We start from the raw sequence: 16,592 nt of genomic DNA on the forward strand, positions 1-16,592 counted from the left end.
GCCGGCTGACCTGCAGCTCTCAGTTCCGGCAGAGATGTTGAAGTCTAGGTAGCCCCAGAATTTTCACCAACTGCTGGATAAATCCTTGGGCAGTATATTTTCTATAAAATGTGCAGAGAATGAAGATATCTCTTCTAAAGCTTTCCTCTCTAGACCTTCTAAATAACTGTGCTCCAAAGTACGGGTAAGAGCCTGAGACCGTGAAATGCACTGAAAGCACAATCATCCCCGAACATGTGGAGAACCAAGATCCCATGTGCTAGGTGGGTCCTGTGAGGAGGACTAAAGGGGAATTAAGTCAGATGGCCAGGGAATGGGAATGTAGCCTCAAGAAATGGTAACTGCAGATGAATTTAGCTAAGGTGCAGAAGAGGCAAAGACAGGAATTACAAAGGAGCTAAGGTAGATGCAGGAGGGGAAGACTGTTAAGTGTATGCCCTTCAGCTGCATGACTGAGTTCACGTATGGTGCTGCCTCATACCAGTTGTCATTTAGCCACTCCATGCTTCTACTTCCCATTGGTAAAATGGAGATAATAGTACCTTTTCATAGGGTGGTGTAAATATTTTAGTGAATTAATGTGTATTAAGTGCTTAAAACAGTATCTGGCACAGAGCAAACATTATACAACTCTTAGCTATTATTACTAGTACCATTACTTCACTATTACTGTCATGATAATGATCATCACCATCACTGCTATAAATGTTATTCATAAGGACCAGGTCTTGAGTAGAGAAGTATAATAGTAGGTACAAAATTCAAATGGTACTTCGTTGCATCTTCGTTTGGTTGTGTCTCATTTTTGGATCACCGGAGATGCATTTTTTTCTCTCTCTAGTGAGTGGAAAACTGTATCTCTGTATGAATGGCTACTTTATACACTTTAAATGTTTTGATGAAAACACCTGATGGGTTCAGATAAAGCCATTCTTCCAAAAGGCTTGCAGCACTCTCCGATGGCTCATTTTTTCAATCCTTTACTCTCCTGGGATACATTCTACCAACTGTTCAGCTACTGTGTTGGGTCTGCTATTCAGAATCTTAATTATGCTATACAGCGTGAATTGTATGTGGATGTATAGAGCATCCATAAAGAATATTGAGATGTTTCAGGATCAGGGGTGTGTGTGGGAGATGGGGCACGCGGTGACTGGGTGCATCCAGGTGTGAGCAAACAGCGATGGTGTGTCACATTCATTGTCATTTCCTTCTCAGATGATTATGCCCAGCTGTGTAACATCCCCGTCACGGGACGCCGGCAGCCATATGGACAGGATGCCTTGGTCGACTTCAGTGAACAGTATGCTCCCGAAGCTGATCCCTACTTCATTCAGGACCGTAAGCAACATTTTTAGTTACTTTGGAACTAAATTGTGGTTCTGAGGTTTAGTCAGTGGTTCTCAAAATGTAGTCCCTGAGAACTTGTAAGAAATGCAAATTTGCATGCTGGGAGCTATGCTGTAGACCTGATGAATTAGATACTGGGGTGAGACCCACCAATCGGCTTTACCAGCCCTCTGAGTAAGCCTTACGTACACTCAAGTTTGAGAACCACCGGATCAGCTTATGAGTCTCACTGGTGGGAATGCTATTACGTTTATTTTCTTTTATTTATTTTTTGAATTTTATTTTATTTATTTATTTTTATAAATTTATTTGTTTTTATTTTTGGCTGTGTTGGGTCTTTGTTCTGTGCGCAGGCTTTCTCTAGTTGCAGAGAGTGGTGCGCGGGCTTCTCATTGTCGTGGCCTCTCCTGCTGCAGAGCATGGGCTCTAGAGTGCAGGCTCAGTAGTCGTGGCACATGGCTTAGTTGCTCCGCGGCATGTGGGAATCTTCCCGGGCCAGGGATTGAACCCGTGTCCCCTGCATTGGCAGGCAGATTCCCACCTACTGTGCCACCAGGGAAGCCCTATTTATTTTTTTATACAGCAGGTTCTTATTAGTCATCAGTTTTACACACATCAGTGTATACATCTCAATCCCAATCTCCCATGCATCACACCCCCCCCCCCACTGCTTTACCCCTTGGTGTTCATACATTTGTGCTCTACATCTGTGTCTCTATTTCTGCCCTGCAAACCAGTTCATCTGTACCATTTTTCTAGGTTCCAAATATATGCGTTAATATACGATATATTTCTCTTTCTGACTTACTTCACTCTGTAGGACAGTCTCTAGATCCATCCACGTCTCAACAAATGACCCAGTTTCGTTCCTTTTTATAGCTGAGTAATATTCCATTGTATATATGCACCACATCTTCTTTATCCATTTGTCTGTTGATGGGCATTTAGGTTGCTTCCATGACCTAGCTATTGTAAATAGTGCTGCAGTGATTGTAAATACTGCTGCAGTGAACATTGGGGTTCATGTGTCTTTTTGAATTATGGTTTTCTCTGGATATATGCCGAGTAGTGGGATTGCTGGATCATATGGGAATTCTATTTTTAGCTTTTTAAGGAACCTCCATACTGTTCTCCATAGTGGCTGTATCAATTTACATTCTCACCAACAGTGCAAGAGGGTTCCCTTTTCTCCACACCCTCTCTAGCATTTGTTGTCTGTAGATTTTCTGACGATGTCCATTCTAACTGGTGTGAGGTGATACCTCGTTGTGGTTTTGATTTGCATTTCTCAATTAGTGCTGTTGAGCAGCTTTTCATGTGCTTCTTGGCCATCTGTGTGTCTTTGGAGACATGTCTATTTAGCTCTTCTGCCCATTTTTGGATTGGGTTGTTTGTCTTTTTAATATTGAGCTGCATTAGCTGTTTATGTATTTTGGAGATTAATCCTTTGTCCGTTGCTTCATTTGCAAATATTTTCTCCCATTCTGAGGGTTGTCTTTTCGTCTTGTGTATGGTTTCCTTTGCTGTGTAAAAGCTTTGAAGTTTCATTAGGTCCCATTTGTTTATTTTTGTTTTTATTTCCATTACTCTAGGAGGTGGATCAAAAAATATCTTGCTGTGATTTATGTCAAAGAGTGTTCTTCCTATGTTTTCCTCTAAGAGTTTTATAGTGTCTGGTCTTACATTTAGGTCTCGAAACCAATTTGAGTTTATTTTTGTGTATGATGTTAGGGAGTGTTCTAATTTCATTCTTTTACATGTAGCTGTCCAGTTTTCCCAGCACCACTTATTGAAGAGACCGTCTTGTATATCCTTGCATCCTTTGTCATAAATTAGCTGACCATAGGTGCATGGGTTTATCTCTGGGCTTTCTATGTTGTTCCATTGATCTATATTTCTGTTTTTGAGCCAGTACCATATTGTCTTGATTACCTAGCTTTGTAGTATTGTCTGAAGTCAGGGAGTCTGATTCCTCCAGCTCTGCTTTTTTCCCTCAAGACTGCTTTGGCTATTCAGGGTCTTTTGTGTCTCCATACAAATTTTAAGACTTTTTGTTCTAATTAATTCTGTAAAAAATGCCATTGGTAATTTGATAGGGATTGCATTGAATCTGTAGATTGCTTTGGGATGTTTATTTTCTTTAAAGAAAATCTTATTTGTTATAATTTCCATGACAAAATCATTTTTTTACCCATGAAGTGGTGGCCTAGTTTAAGGGTCAGAGTTTTCTTGATAGCTTGGTTATTATATTGTAGTCTTTTTTCATACAAGGAAATGGTAAATATTAACTGTACTGAGTTGATCTTTATTTTAACATCTTTATTGTAGTTGCTTTACAATGTTGTTGTGTTAGTTTCTGCTGTATAACAAAGTGAATCAGCTATACGTATACATATATCCCAATATCCCCTTCCCTCTTGCATTTCCCTCCCTATCCCACCTCTCTAGGTGGTCACAAAGCACTGAGCTGATCACCCTGTGCTATGCAGCTGCTTCCCACTAGCTATCTACTTACATTTGGTAGTGTATATATGTCACTGCCTCTCTCTCACTTCATCCCAGCTTACCCTTCCCCCTCCCCATGTCCTCAAGTCCATTCTCTTAGAATGGGAGATAAAATGATTGCTCTCCTGGTCAGAGATTAATCTTTAGAATTCACTTGTGAGGGGGTTTATTAAGTAAGAAATGATGTGTGATGCTTTTCCTGGATTTGTGAGCAGACTTTTCAAATGGGAGGTGGAGTGTGTATGTGTGAATCCTGTTCCCATTTAGAAAGTAAATGCCTAAATGTACAACCAGAGTGTCCCAGATAAGGAAGCCACACAAGCTAAATATGTCTGTGGGAGAGACCAGAGCTTGCAAATACAGACTAATTATGTGAAGTCTGAAAAATGGGATGGTACAAATTGAAATATCAGTAGATAATGGGTTGTCTGCCTTCAAGAATGGGACTAGAGCAGTGGAGTCCAGGTGCCTGTTCCACATCCTACAGAGGGGGCCTCATTGCAGCAAGTGAAGCTGCTCCAGATTTTCAAGACAGAATCCCTGCAGACCAGGTAGTTGGGGTTAGGACTTTGGAGACACTGCTGAAATTATAAAATACAGCAATGCTGTTCTTTCTTTGGGACCTTTCACCTGTGCACAAAGCAAACTAGCTGTGACCTGGGTCCTGAGGAGCAACACAAGCTTTGTGGCTGCCTCTGGAGCTACTTCAGTTCTGAGCCAGAGTGTTTTCCTCCTTCCCTCTTTCCCTTCCCTCCTTTTGTTTTTTAAAGTATGCAGTGTATTGATCCTTCTGCCAAATTAAAACTGCTTTAAAATTTACATGAAAACAGCATTCTATTAAATCAGCTGGGTTGGGTCGTCTAGACCTGAGTGGATCTAGAGCATTGCCAGCATCCAGAAGGACACCTGGTTCCCTTTTCCCAGCCGCCCTCCCACCCACCCAGGGTAACCACTATCCTAACTTCTAACACCTTAGGTCAGTGGTCCCCAACCTTTTTGGCACCAGGGACCGGTTTTGTGGAAGACAATTTTTCCACAGATGTGGGGGGTGGTGGTTTTAGGATGATTCAAGTTCATTACATTTATTGTGCACTTTATTATTAGATTGTAATATATAATGAAATAATTATACAACTCACCGTAATGCTAACAGGAGGTGGAGCTCAGGCAGTAATGCGAGCGATGGGGAGCAGCAGATGAAGCTTCACTCACTTGCCCACCGCTCACCTCCTGCTGTGCAGCCCAGTTCCTAACAGGCCATGGACCAGTACCGGTCTGTAGCCCAGGGGTTGGGGACCCCTGCCTTAGATTTTCTTTTAATCAACCACAAATAATCATGCACTACTTCAAGAAATGTGCTTAAATACATTGACAGCTATAAGCCTGTGCACTTATGGTTTCTACACTTCTGTGTATATATTTATAGGTCAGTAAACATTTACTTTAATATTTCTTCTCCCTTTTTTTTTTTTAAAGTTACAAGAAAGTACAGTTTGCCTGCCCCATAAATCCAAAATACCAGGGTAAATCTACGTGTAACTCTGACACAATGCCATGGCTTGTGTGTGCAGCCTCTAATGCATTATAGTTCAGATGCCAGGAATTTTAATGTTGAAATGTTCTGGCTTATGTAGTTTTTTTTTTTTAAGCTGTCATTGCTTTAAAACTTTTAAAATTCACTACAAACGTTAAGAAATAAGCATGTTGGTATCAGGTCAATTTCCTGTTTAGCAACATAGGAAGTTGCAGATGCAGTTCAAAGACCCCCAGCTTTGACTATGTAACGGCCTTTAAATTTCTTACAAGTTGCAGAGAAATAGCTCCTCCTTCCTAGACCAGGATCAAAGGCTCTCTGGCCCTACTGAAGACATAAAATCATATGGGGTAAGATAGTAAAAGAGAGGCTGAATCACACCACCTTTATTATTTATCATCTTGTGCCTTTCTGTTGAAGAAAGTTGGGCTAATGACTGACTGGTGTCACCTTTAGCTAGAGCACTATTTCTAAAACTGGAATTTTCTTTTAGTTAGAGCAGTATTTCTAAAACTGGAATTTTCTAGAGCACAGATCAACTTTTTCTATAAATGGCCAGATAGTAAAATTTGTAGGCTTTTCAGGCTATATAGTCTCTTTTGCAGCTACTCAACTGTGCTCTGGAATCAGGAAAGCAGCCACAGACAGATATTAGCAAATAGGTGAGGCTGTGTTCCAGTAAACTTCATTTATAAAAATAGGTAGCAGGCCCACGTTAGAGCACGGGCTGTCCTTTGCTGACTGTTGTTGTTTTAGAGTCCTGTAGAAGTATTTTGGGGAGTCTGCTTAATGTGTGTGTAGGAGTTTCAAATTTTAATTTCATGTTTTAACTTCTGTAATAAATATAATTTTACTAGTTAAAATGGACTTTGCTGTGTTACCTGGACTTTGAAATATTTCCATAGGTTGACTTTCTTGTCAATATTTCTGAAACTGGCTTCAGGATCTGCTGACAGTCTTGATGCCCAGTCCTATTTTTTTTCCTTTTTAGATGTATTACTTAATTTTTAAAATCATTGTTAGACCTTACAGCCCTGCATAAGAAATATTTTGCTGCCCCCTGCAGTTCGACTGGAGAATTACTTCAAAGGCCAGATGTAGAGTTCTGACCCTAGGTTGATTTTTTTTTTTCCCTTAAAAGCTAATACGTGGGGCTTCCCTGGTGGTGCAGTGGTTAAGAATCTGCCTGCAAATGCAGGGGACACAGGTTCGAGCCCTGATCCGGGAAGATCCCACATGCTGCGGAGCAGCTAAGCCAGTGCGCCACAATGACTGAGCCTGTGCTCTAGAGCCCATGAGCCACAACTGCTGAAGCCTGCGCTAGAGCCCGTGCTCTGCAACAAGAGAAGCCACTGCAATGAGAAGCCCACACACTGCAACGAAGAGTAGCCCCCACTCGCCACAACTACAGAAAACCTTGCACAGCAACGAAGACCCAACACAGCCAAAAATAAATTAATTTATATATTAAAAAAAGCAAATACATGGTGCCTTCAGAAGGTGGGGGAGAGGATGAGACCCCCCCACATCAACAATGTGTTTGGGTCACCGTGGATTTATATTTACAACTTTCCTCTCTAGAAACAGAGGAAAATATTCTTGATGCCTGGCTACATTGTTTTTGTATTACTAAACTCTAGCTCCGAATCAGTTTAAAGATATCTAAAAAAAAAAGAGCCAAACAAGAGCTTCTTTGTTTTCTTTAAAAGAATTTTGGTTTTCTAAACAGAACTATGATGTATTTCTCATTTATCAGGATGTTTTGAGTCCCTTTTACTGCCTTTATCCCTTTGATCCCCCAAGAGCCCTTTTGTAAGGCTCATTCCAGAGCCAGAGCAAACAGACCTCACATGGCAAGGCCAGCCTGGCTTTTCTCCACTCCTGGGAACTCCCCATGAAAGAGCACTGCCTCCAATGCTTGTGCATCTTAGCAAATGTCTGCCCTCATAGTGAGTTCCATTGGTTCTGTCCTGAAAGATGTTCTGACATTTACCCTACTGAGAACTCAGGAAATTTAAAATCTTAGACAAAAAATTTTAATAATTAAGGGCAAAAACAAATACCCTACTTGCTGTATCGTTTTATGTGATTTTAATGTAGAGCATCAGAATTCAAGATGTGGGGCTAATCTGTACAGCCTACACAAGGTTGGTAATAGTTTGCTTAATATTGTGTACAGATATATCTGCTTAAATTTTAATGCTATCTTTAAGGAATTGGAAATATGTATGTATGACGAACCATAACCTTAATGATCATGTCATTTTAAAAAACGGTGTAAGAGGTTGAAAATTTCTAACTTGCCTCCTGTCCTTTCCCTTCCAGGCTTTTTAAATAGCTTTGAGGAGTTGCAGGCTGAAGAATGTGGCATCCTCAACGGCTGTGAAAACGGGCGCTGTGTCAGGGTGCAGGAAGGTTACACCTGCGATTGCTTTGATGGGTATCACTTGGATATGGCCAAGATGACCTGTGTTGGTAAGAATCATATGTATTTGATGGGAAATTACTCTTTTCCTGAATGCCCTGTGGCTGGACCTCAGACAATCTAGTACATTTAAGATTTGCAGAGTTTCAGTTTGGGAAGATGAGAAAAGTTCTGGAGATGGACAGTGGTGATGATTATACAAAAATGTGAAGGTACTTAATGCCACTGGACTATCCACGCAAAAATGGTTAAAATGGTCAATTTTATGTTCCATATATTTTACCACAAATTTTTTAAAAGTTGATATTTAAGAATTCATATAAATGGGCCTCCCTGGTGGCGCAAGTGGTTGAGAGTCCGCCTGCCGATGCAGGGGATACGGGTTCGTGCCCCGGTCTGGGAGGATCCCATATGCCGCGGAGCGGCTGGGCCCGTGAGCCATGGCCGCTGAGCCTGCGCGTCCGGAGCCTGCGTGTCCGGAGCCTGTGCTCCGCAACGGGGGAGGCCACAACAGTGAGAGGCCCGCATACCGCAAAAAAAAAAAAAAAAAAAAAAAAAGAATTCATATAAATGGTACATACCTATGGAGGAAAGGCCAGAAAGTTTGGGGTAATTAGTTTGACTCTTTTAAATTGAGCTTTTGACTGCAGCTAATGTTCTCCCTGAATACCTGACACCAGCAAGAGGGGAACATAGATGAAAAAGAAAATACAACTTCCATTTTAGAGAAAGTGCTTTTCACAACTCTCACGTTGCCTTCCCTCTTACTTTTTTTTTTTTTTTTTTTTTTTTTGCGGTACGCGGGCCTCTCACTGTTGTGGCCTCTCCCATTGTGGAGCACAGGCTCCGGACGTGCAGGCTCAGTGGCCATGGCTCATGGGCCCAGCCGCTCCGCAGCATGTGGGATCTTCCCAGACTGGGGCACAAACCCGTGTCCCCTGCATCGGCAGGCGGACTCTCAACCACTGCACCACCAGGGAAGCCCCCCTCTTACTTTTAAGAGAACAGTAAAAATATGTTTATCCTTACCTGTGATTGAGGCTGTGTTCCTGAGCCTGTTGGCCTCCTTGCTAAATGACTCTTGACTTGTATCATTTTTTTCATTTTTGTGGCTGTTTTGCTCTGTCGTGTAGTTTCCCCACTTCAGTTTTGTTAGTCTCAGTCTGAGGTGGGTCTAGAAAAAAAGGTAACCTGGGTTATTAAAGATGTTTCAAGTGCATAGAGCCTTTCTTTCCTGTGGAAAGAAATCTAAGAAAGTAACTTAAACCTTTAGAGAGGCTGCTCAGAGGCTCTCTGTATTTCTCGTGACAACCTAACAGTTCTTCTGCATGTGCAGAGAGGAATTTAGAAGTAGGATAGTTGTTCCAGCTTTCTTAAGGTTTGACTATAAAAAGTCAAGCTGACAAAATGGTCCCTGTTGTGTTAAATAACAAACAGGGAAAGATATTCTAGAACCTCCTGGATAATCACCTTTTTAAGATCTAGAAAGTAGTATTTCTCTTGCATGTAATTGGAACAGACAGACAATAATGGGAAAGACTATGCAGTTTACTGGGGGGGGGGGGGGAGAGCACAGAACAGCCAGGCTGTGTTCAGGCCGGATGCCTCAGGTAGTGTGTAGATTGCATTTCCTCCCGGAGTGATGCTGAAGCTTGCTAACCTGCGTGGTTTGGCTTATTGCAGATGTCAACGAATGTGATGAGTTGAACAACCGGATGTCTCTCTGCAAGAATGCCAAGTGTATCAACACCGAAGGTTCCTATAAGTGTGTGTGTCTGCCCGGCTTTGTACCTTCCGACAAGCCAAACTACTGCACTCCATTGAATACCGCCTTGAATTTAGAAAAAGACAGTGACCTGGAGTAAAAGTGAAGCCACATAACCTAAGCCTGTATACTCTGCACTGTGTAAAGGAGAAAGAGAAATGTATTATACTTCAGACATTTCACTTGACCCAGAATGTTGGAAATATGGAAACATCATAGAGTTGTATATCCTCAGAAGCGAAAGGATTCAGTGTGAGCCTGACTTGTGTGACAGACCAAATGGACATTTCTCTGAAAAAACAGTATATATAGTCTGTTCATATGTAAAATTCAGTGGAAAAGAGGCAGAACAGTGCTATTATTTTAAACAGAAGGTTGTATTATTATGTTTTTTGTTTTGATATTTTTTACTATTGCTTGATTAAATCTGGCATTTAAATAGTGGTGGAAATATTTTATATAATTTTCATTTTTTGGTTATGCAGTTCCTTGGCTACTGTTTCTCTCTTTCAAATGTCAAGTGCAAAAGCCTTTGATAAAATATTGTTTAAACTAAACTATTATAAGTATTGTTACACAGGGTTATGCTATTCCTGGTCTGGAACATTTTTAAAATCCAAATTGTCCTGTGGAGCAGGCAGTGATTGATTGTTTCAAAACTTTTATACACATTTGGAGAAAAGTACTTTATATTTACAATGTGGTATCTGATTTTAATGTCCATTTTTAGCCAAGCTGCTGGTAGGTGTTAATTGGATCCCTTTCCTACAATGAAATGGAAGAACTAATGAGCTTACATTAGTATTATAATGTGTAAAGTAGGACCAGCAAATTTTAAAACTTGATGATCCCAATATATTTACCATTGTATGTTAAAGCAAAATAAATCACCATTTTTTTAGAAAATTTCTACATCCGAGTAATGTCAATAACCATATGCACACAAGTTGTTCCCGACCACCCCACTCTATCAATGGTCTTCTATGAATGTAGAGTCTTTTACAGGTTAATTATTACATTTGTTAGATACTGTTATGGGTGGAATTGTGTCCCCAGATTTCATGTTGAGTCATGTCCCCTCAGTACCTCAGACTATGACTGTATTTTTAGATGAGATAATTAAGGTTGAAGAAGGTCAGCAGGGTGGGCCCTAATCCAATAGGACTGGTGCTCTTATATGAAACTAGGACATACACAGGAAGATCCTGGGACAGCACAGGGGGCCAACAGCCATCTACAAGCCAAGGAGAGAGGCCTAAGAAGAAAATTCTGTAATACCTCGATCTTGAACTTCTAGCCTCCAGAATTAAAAATAAATAAATTTAAGCCACCCAGTATGTGGCACTTTGACAGCCTTTGGTAAATGAATACAGGTGCATAACATAGGAAGAATAGCTTTCAATGTTCCAAGCCTTACTTAATACAAATCTACAGTCACACAGTTGTCTTATTTAACCTGAATTTCAGGATCTTTTTTTTTAAGACTTTTTTGATGTGGACCATTTTCAAAGTCTCTATTGAATTTGTTACAATATTGCATCTGTTCCATGTTTTGGCTTTTTGGCGTGAGGAATGTGGGATCCCAGCTCCCCAACCAGGGATCAAACCCGCAGCCCCTGCATTGGAAGGCGAAGTCCCAACCACTGGACCACTGGGGAAATCCCTCAGAATCATTTTTAATAAGAGCATCTGAGTTTTCAAAAACAAACCATGGATAGGCATACTCAGCAGAAAATATCCCCATTTAACATTTTCTTGTAAGACAGGCTTTTGGATTTTAGTATCTGCCATAGGAGGAATGGGACATCTAAAATGTCCATGTCCTCTACCACCAAGAGTCCTATGACCGGGCACCAACCACTGTCCCTGCCTTCCCAGGATCTTGCACGGGCCGTGCAACTGCACACCCCGTGTCAAGGGGATAATGGCCAGCACACGGTAAGGAAAGAGACACCCAAACTAAAAGCAGCTCTCACACCAAAAAAATATTAAACCCACACAAGCTACACAGGGACACTCCCACTTATAAATAGACCTCCAAGATTACAGTAGATAATTGTTTCTCCTCAACTCACAGAGTAAGAGAAATACAGTATAAGCAAAATGAAGAAGCAGAGAAATCACTCTCACTTAAAAGACCAAGAGAATTCCCCTGAAGGAACAAACAATGCAACAGACCTCTTCAGTCTAATAGACACCGAGTTCAAAAAGGAGGTAATGAAAATACTGAAGGAATTAAGAAAGGCTGTCAACAGAAATGCAGATTACTGTAAAAAGGAATTCGAAATTAAGGTGGAGCCAAGAAAAATTAGAAAATTCATTTGCCAAGACAAAAGCTGAGCTCAAGGCAATGAATAGCAGGATGAATACATTAAGTCCCCTACATACGAACCTTCAAGTTGCCAACTTTCCAAGATGTGAACATGCGTTCCATCAACGTCAGGTGTGAATGAAATTGCAGCTTGCCCTCTGTCTCCTATTGCTGATGATCCTTCGGCTCTACCATCTCCCACCTCCTCTCCCTCCTCCAGTCAGTAACTCTTCTTGCCTGTTCACTCAACACCAGCCCCTGTATGCCAGCTGTTGTACTGTACTACTGTACTTCTCAAGGTACTGTACTGTAAGATTAAAAATGTTTTATTTTTGTGTTTGTTTTTTATGTATTATTTGTAAATACATTATTATGTATTATTTGAAAATTATTATAAACCTATTATAGTACAGTACTATATAGCTGATTGTGTTAGTTGGGTACGTAGGCTAACTTCGTTGGACTTATAAACAAATGAGACTTAATGAATGCACTCTTGGAACAGAACTCATTTGTATGTAGGGGGCTTACTGTACATAATGCAGAAGAAAGAATAAGTGATCTGCAAGATAGAATATAGTGATGGAAATTACCCAATCAGAACAGGAGACAGCCAAATGAAAAAAAATGAAAGCAATATAAGAGACCTATGGAATAATATAATAAGTATGACCAATATAATGTAAAAAAATATAAAGCTTGCCAGTCTATGCATAATAGGGATTTCAGAAAGAGAAGAAAGAGAAGGGGGGGATTAAAAATGTATTTGAAGGGCTTCCCTGGTGGCGCAGTGGTTGAGAGTCCACCTGCCGATGCAGGGGACATGGGTTTGTGCCCCGGTCCAGGAAGATCCCACATGCCATGGAGCAGCTGGGCCCGTGAGCCATGGCTGCTGAGCCTGTGTGTCCAGAGCCTGTGTTCTGCAACAGGAGAGGCCACAACAGTGAGAGGCCCACGTACCGCAAAAAAAAAAAAAAAAAAATTTGAAGAAATTATGGCTGAAAACTTCTCAAACCTAAAGAAGGAAACAGATATCCAGATACAGGAAGCACAGAGGGTCCCAAACAGTCCTACACCAAGACATATTATAATAAAATTGGAAGAAGTTAAAGATAGAGGATTCTAAAGGCAGCAAGAAAAGAAGTTAATTACAAGGGAACCCCCTACAGGGCTATCAGCTGATTTCTCTACAGAAATGCTGCAGGCCAGAAGGGAGTGGCAAAATATATTCAAAGTCATGAAAGGGAAAAATCTGCAACCTAGAATACTCTACCCTGCAAGATTATCACTTAGGAGGAGAGAAAGAATTTCTCAGGGACTTCCCTGGTGGTATAAAGAATCTGCCTTCCAATGCAGGGGTCAAAGTTCTGATCCCTGGTCAGGGAACTAAGATCCCACATGCTGCGGGGCAATTAATCCCGCACACCGCAACTAATGAGTTCACGCCCCTCAACTAGAGAGCCCACATGCTGAAAACTGCAGAGCCCACTCTCTCTGGGGCCTGCACACCACAACTAGAGAAGAGAAAACCTGCACACCACAACCAGAGAGAAGCCTGTGCACTGCAACAAAGAGCCCGTGCACCACATGAAAGATCCCGCATGCCACAACTAAGACCTGACGCAGCCATAAAAGTAAAATAAAATTTTTAAAAAAGCAAAAACTAAAAGAATACAGCAATATTAAACCTATCTTAAAAGAAATATTGAAAGGTCTTCCCTAAATAGAAAAGAAGCAAGAAGATATAGGAAAGAGGGAATCACAATTGGAAAGTAAATCACTTAAGCCGGTTTACAGATCAAAAAGAAAAAATAACCTATTTGTGAAAGCAATGATAAACATAAGGAACAGCAAAAGGATAAACATGAAGATTAAAAAAGGACATCAAAATCACAACATGTGGGGAAGGAGAATAAGAAAATGTAGATTATTTTTTTTCCTTCTTACAATGTCTATTCTAAGACTATCAGTCTAAAGCAAGCAGTTATAGAAAGGGGTCAGCATACCTGAAAAACAGGGTAACCACAAATCAATAACATACAACAGATTCATAAAAGCCAAAAAGAAGAGAATGCAAACATAAAACATGAAAGGAACCATAAAAAGAAGAAAAGAAAAACAGAGAAACAAAGAAGAAACATAGAATCAATTGGAAAACAAGGTTTAAAATGGCAATAAATACAGATGTATCAATAATTACCTTAAATGTCAATGGACTGAATGCTCCAATCAAAAGACAGAGTGGCCAACGACCAGCAAGCTACAATGCTGGACACCCTATGCCAAACAACTACCAAGACAGGAACACAACCCCACCCATTAGCAGAGAGGCTGCCTAAAATCATAATAAGGCCACAGACACCCCAAAATACACCACCAGACGTGGACCTGCTCACCAGAAAGACAAGATACAGCCTCATCCACCAGAACACAGGCACTAGTCCCCTCCACCAGGAAGCCTACAAAACCCACTGAACCAACTTTAGCCACTGGGGACAGACACCAAAAACAACGGGAACTACAAACCTGCAGCCTGCAGAAAGAAGACCCCAAACACAGTAAGTTAAGAAAAATGAGAAGACAGAAAACACACAGCAAATGAAGTAGCAAGATAAAAACCCACCAGACCTAACAAATGAAGAGGAAATAGGCAGTCTACCTGAAAAAGAATTCAGAATAATGGTAGTAAAGATGATCCAAAATCTTGGAAATAGAATAGAGAAAATTCAAGAAACATTTAACAAGGACCTAGAAAAACTAAAGATGAAACAAGCAACGATGAACAACACAATAAATGAAATTAAAAATACTCTAGAAGGGATCATAGAATAACTGAGGCAGAAGAACGGATAAGTGACCTGGAAGATAAAATAGTGGAAATAACTACTGCAGAGCAGAATAAAGAAAACAGAATGAAAATAATTGAGGACAGTCTCAGAGACCTCTAGGACAACATTAAACACATGAACATTCGAATTATAGGGGTTCCAGAAGAAGAAAAGAAAGGGACTGAGAAAATATTTGAAGAGTTTATAGTTGAAAACTTCCCTAATATGAGAAAGGAAATAGTTAATCAAGTCCAGGAAGCACAGAGAGTCCCATACAGGATAAATCCAAGGAGAAACATGCCAAGACACATATTAATCAAACTGTCAAAAGTTAAATACAAAGAAAACATATTAAAAACAGCAAGGGAAAAACAACAAATAACACACAAGGGAATCCCCATAAGGTTAACAGCTGATCTTTCAGCAGAAACTCTGCAAGCCAGAAGGGACTGGCAGGACATATTTAAAGTGATGAAGAAGAAAAACCTGCAACCAAGATTACTCTACCCAGCAAGGATGTCATTCAGATTTGATGGAGAAATTTAAACCTTTACAGACAAGCAAAAGCTGAGAGTTCAGCACCACCAAACCAGCTTTACAAAAAATGCTAAAGGATCTGCTCTAGGCAAGAAACACAAGAGAAGGAAAAGACCTACAATAACAAACCCAAAACAATTAAGAAAATGGGAATAGGAACATACAAATCGATAATTACCTTAAATGTAAATGGATTAAATGCACCCACCAAAAGACACAGACTGGCTGAATGGATACAAAAACAAGATCCATATATATGCTGTCTACAAGAGACCCACTTCAGACCTCGAGACACATACAGACTGAAAGTGAGGGGATGGAAAAAGATATTCCAGGCAAATGGAAACCAAAAGAAAGCTGGAGTAGCAATTCTCATATCAGACAAAATAGATGTTAAAATAAAGACTATTAAGAGAGATAGAGAAGGACACTACATAATGATCAAGGAATCGATCCAAGAAGAAGATATTACAATTGTAAATATTTATGCACCCAACATAGGAGCACCTCAATACATAAGGCAAATACTAACAGCCATAACAGGGGAAATCGACAGTAACACATTCAAAGTAGGGGACTTTAACACCCCACTTTCACCAACAAACAGATCATCCAAAATGAAAATAAATAAGGAAACACAAGCTTTAAATGATACATTAAACAAGATGGACTTAATTGATATTTATAGGACATTCCATCCAAAAACAACAGAATACACATTTTTCTCAAGTGCTCATGGAACATTCTTCAGGATAGATCATATCTTGGGTCACAAATCAAGCCTTGGTAAATTTAAGAAAATTGAAGTTGTATCAAGTATCTTTTCTGACCACAATGCTATGAGACTAGATATCAATTACAGGAAAAGACCTGTAAAAAATACAAACACATGGAGTCTAAACAATACACTACTTAATAACGAAGTGATCACTGAAGAAATCAAAGAGGAAATCAAAAAATACCTAGAAACAACTGACAATGGAGACACGACGACCCAAAACCTATGGGATGCAGCAAAAGCAGTTCTAAGAGGGAAGTTTATAGCAGTACAATCCTACCTTAAGAAACAGGAGGGCTTCCCTGGTGGCGCAGTGGTTGAGAATCCGCCTGCCGATGCAGGGGATACGGGTTCATGCCCCAGTCCGGGAAGATACCACATGCCGCGGAGAGTCTGGGCCTGTGAGCCATGGCTGCTGAGCCTGCGCATCCGAAGCCTGTGCTCCGCAATGGGAGAGGCCACAACAGTGAGAGGCCTGCGTACCGCAAAAAAAAAAAAAAAAAAAAAAAAGAAAGAAACAGGAAACATCTCGAATAAACAACCTAAGCTTGCACCTAAA

The 16,592-nt window shown here is 40.4% G+C and overlaps 1 protein-coding gene across 5 annotated transcripts in view; it reads left to right on the plus strand.

The window, feature by feature from the left end:
- Positions 1 to 12,223, plus strand: part of LTBP1 (latent transforming growth factor beta binding protein 1) — a 430,385-nt gene extending 418,162 nt beyond the window's left edge. For all 5 annotated transcript variants that reach the window (XM_060117483.1, XM_060117484.1, XM_060117485.1 and 2 more), the window contains 3 exons: positions 1,219 to 1,341; positions 7,715 to 7,864; positions 9,498 to 12,223. In XM_060117483.1, the coding sequence (XP_059973466.1) occupies positions 1,219 to 1,341; positions 7,715 to 7,864; positions 9,498 to 9,679 (455 nt within the window). In that variant the 3' untranslated portion in view covers positions 9,680 to 12,223. The remainder of the gene's footprint in view (positions 1 to 1,218; positions 1,342 to 7,714; positions 7,865 to 9,497) is intronic.
- Positions 12,224 to 16,592: the final 4,369 nt, after the last annotated feature.

Source organism: Mesoplodon densirostris, chromosome 14, assembly GCF_025265405.1.
Source record: "Mesoplodon densirostris isolate mMesDen1 chromosome 14, mMesDen1 primary haplotype, whole genome shotgun sequence".
NCBI classification, from domain to species: Eukaryota; Metazoa; Chordata; class Mammalia; order Artiodactyla; family Ziphiidae; genus Mesoplodon; species Mesoplodon densirostris.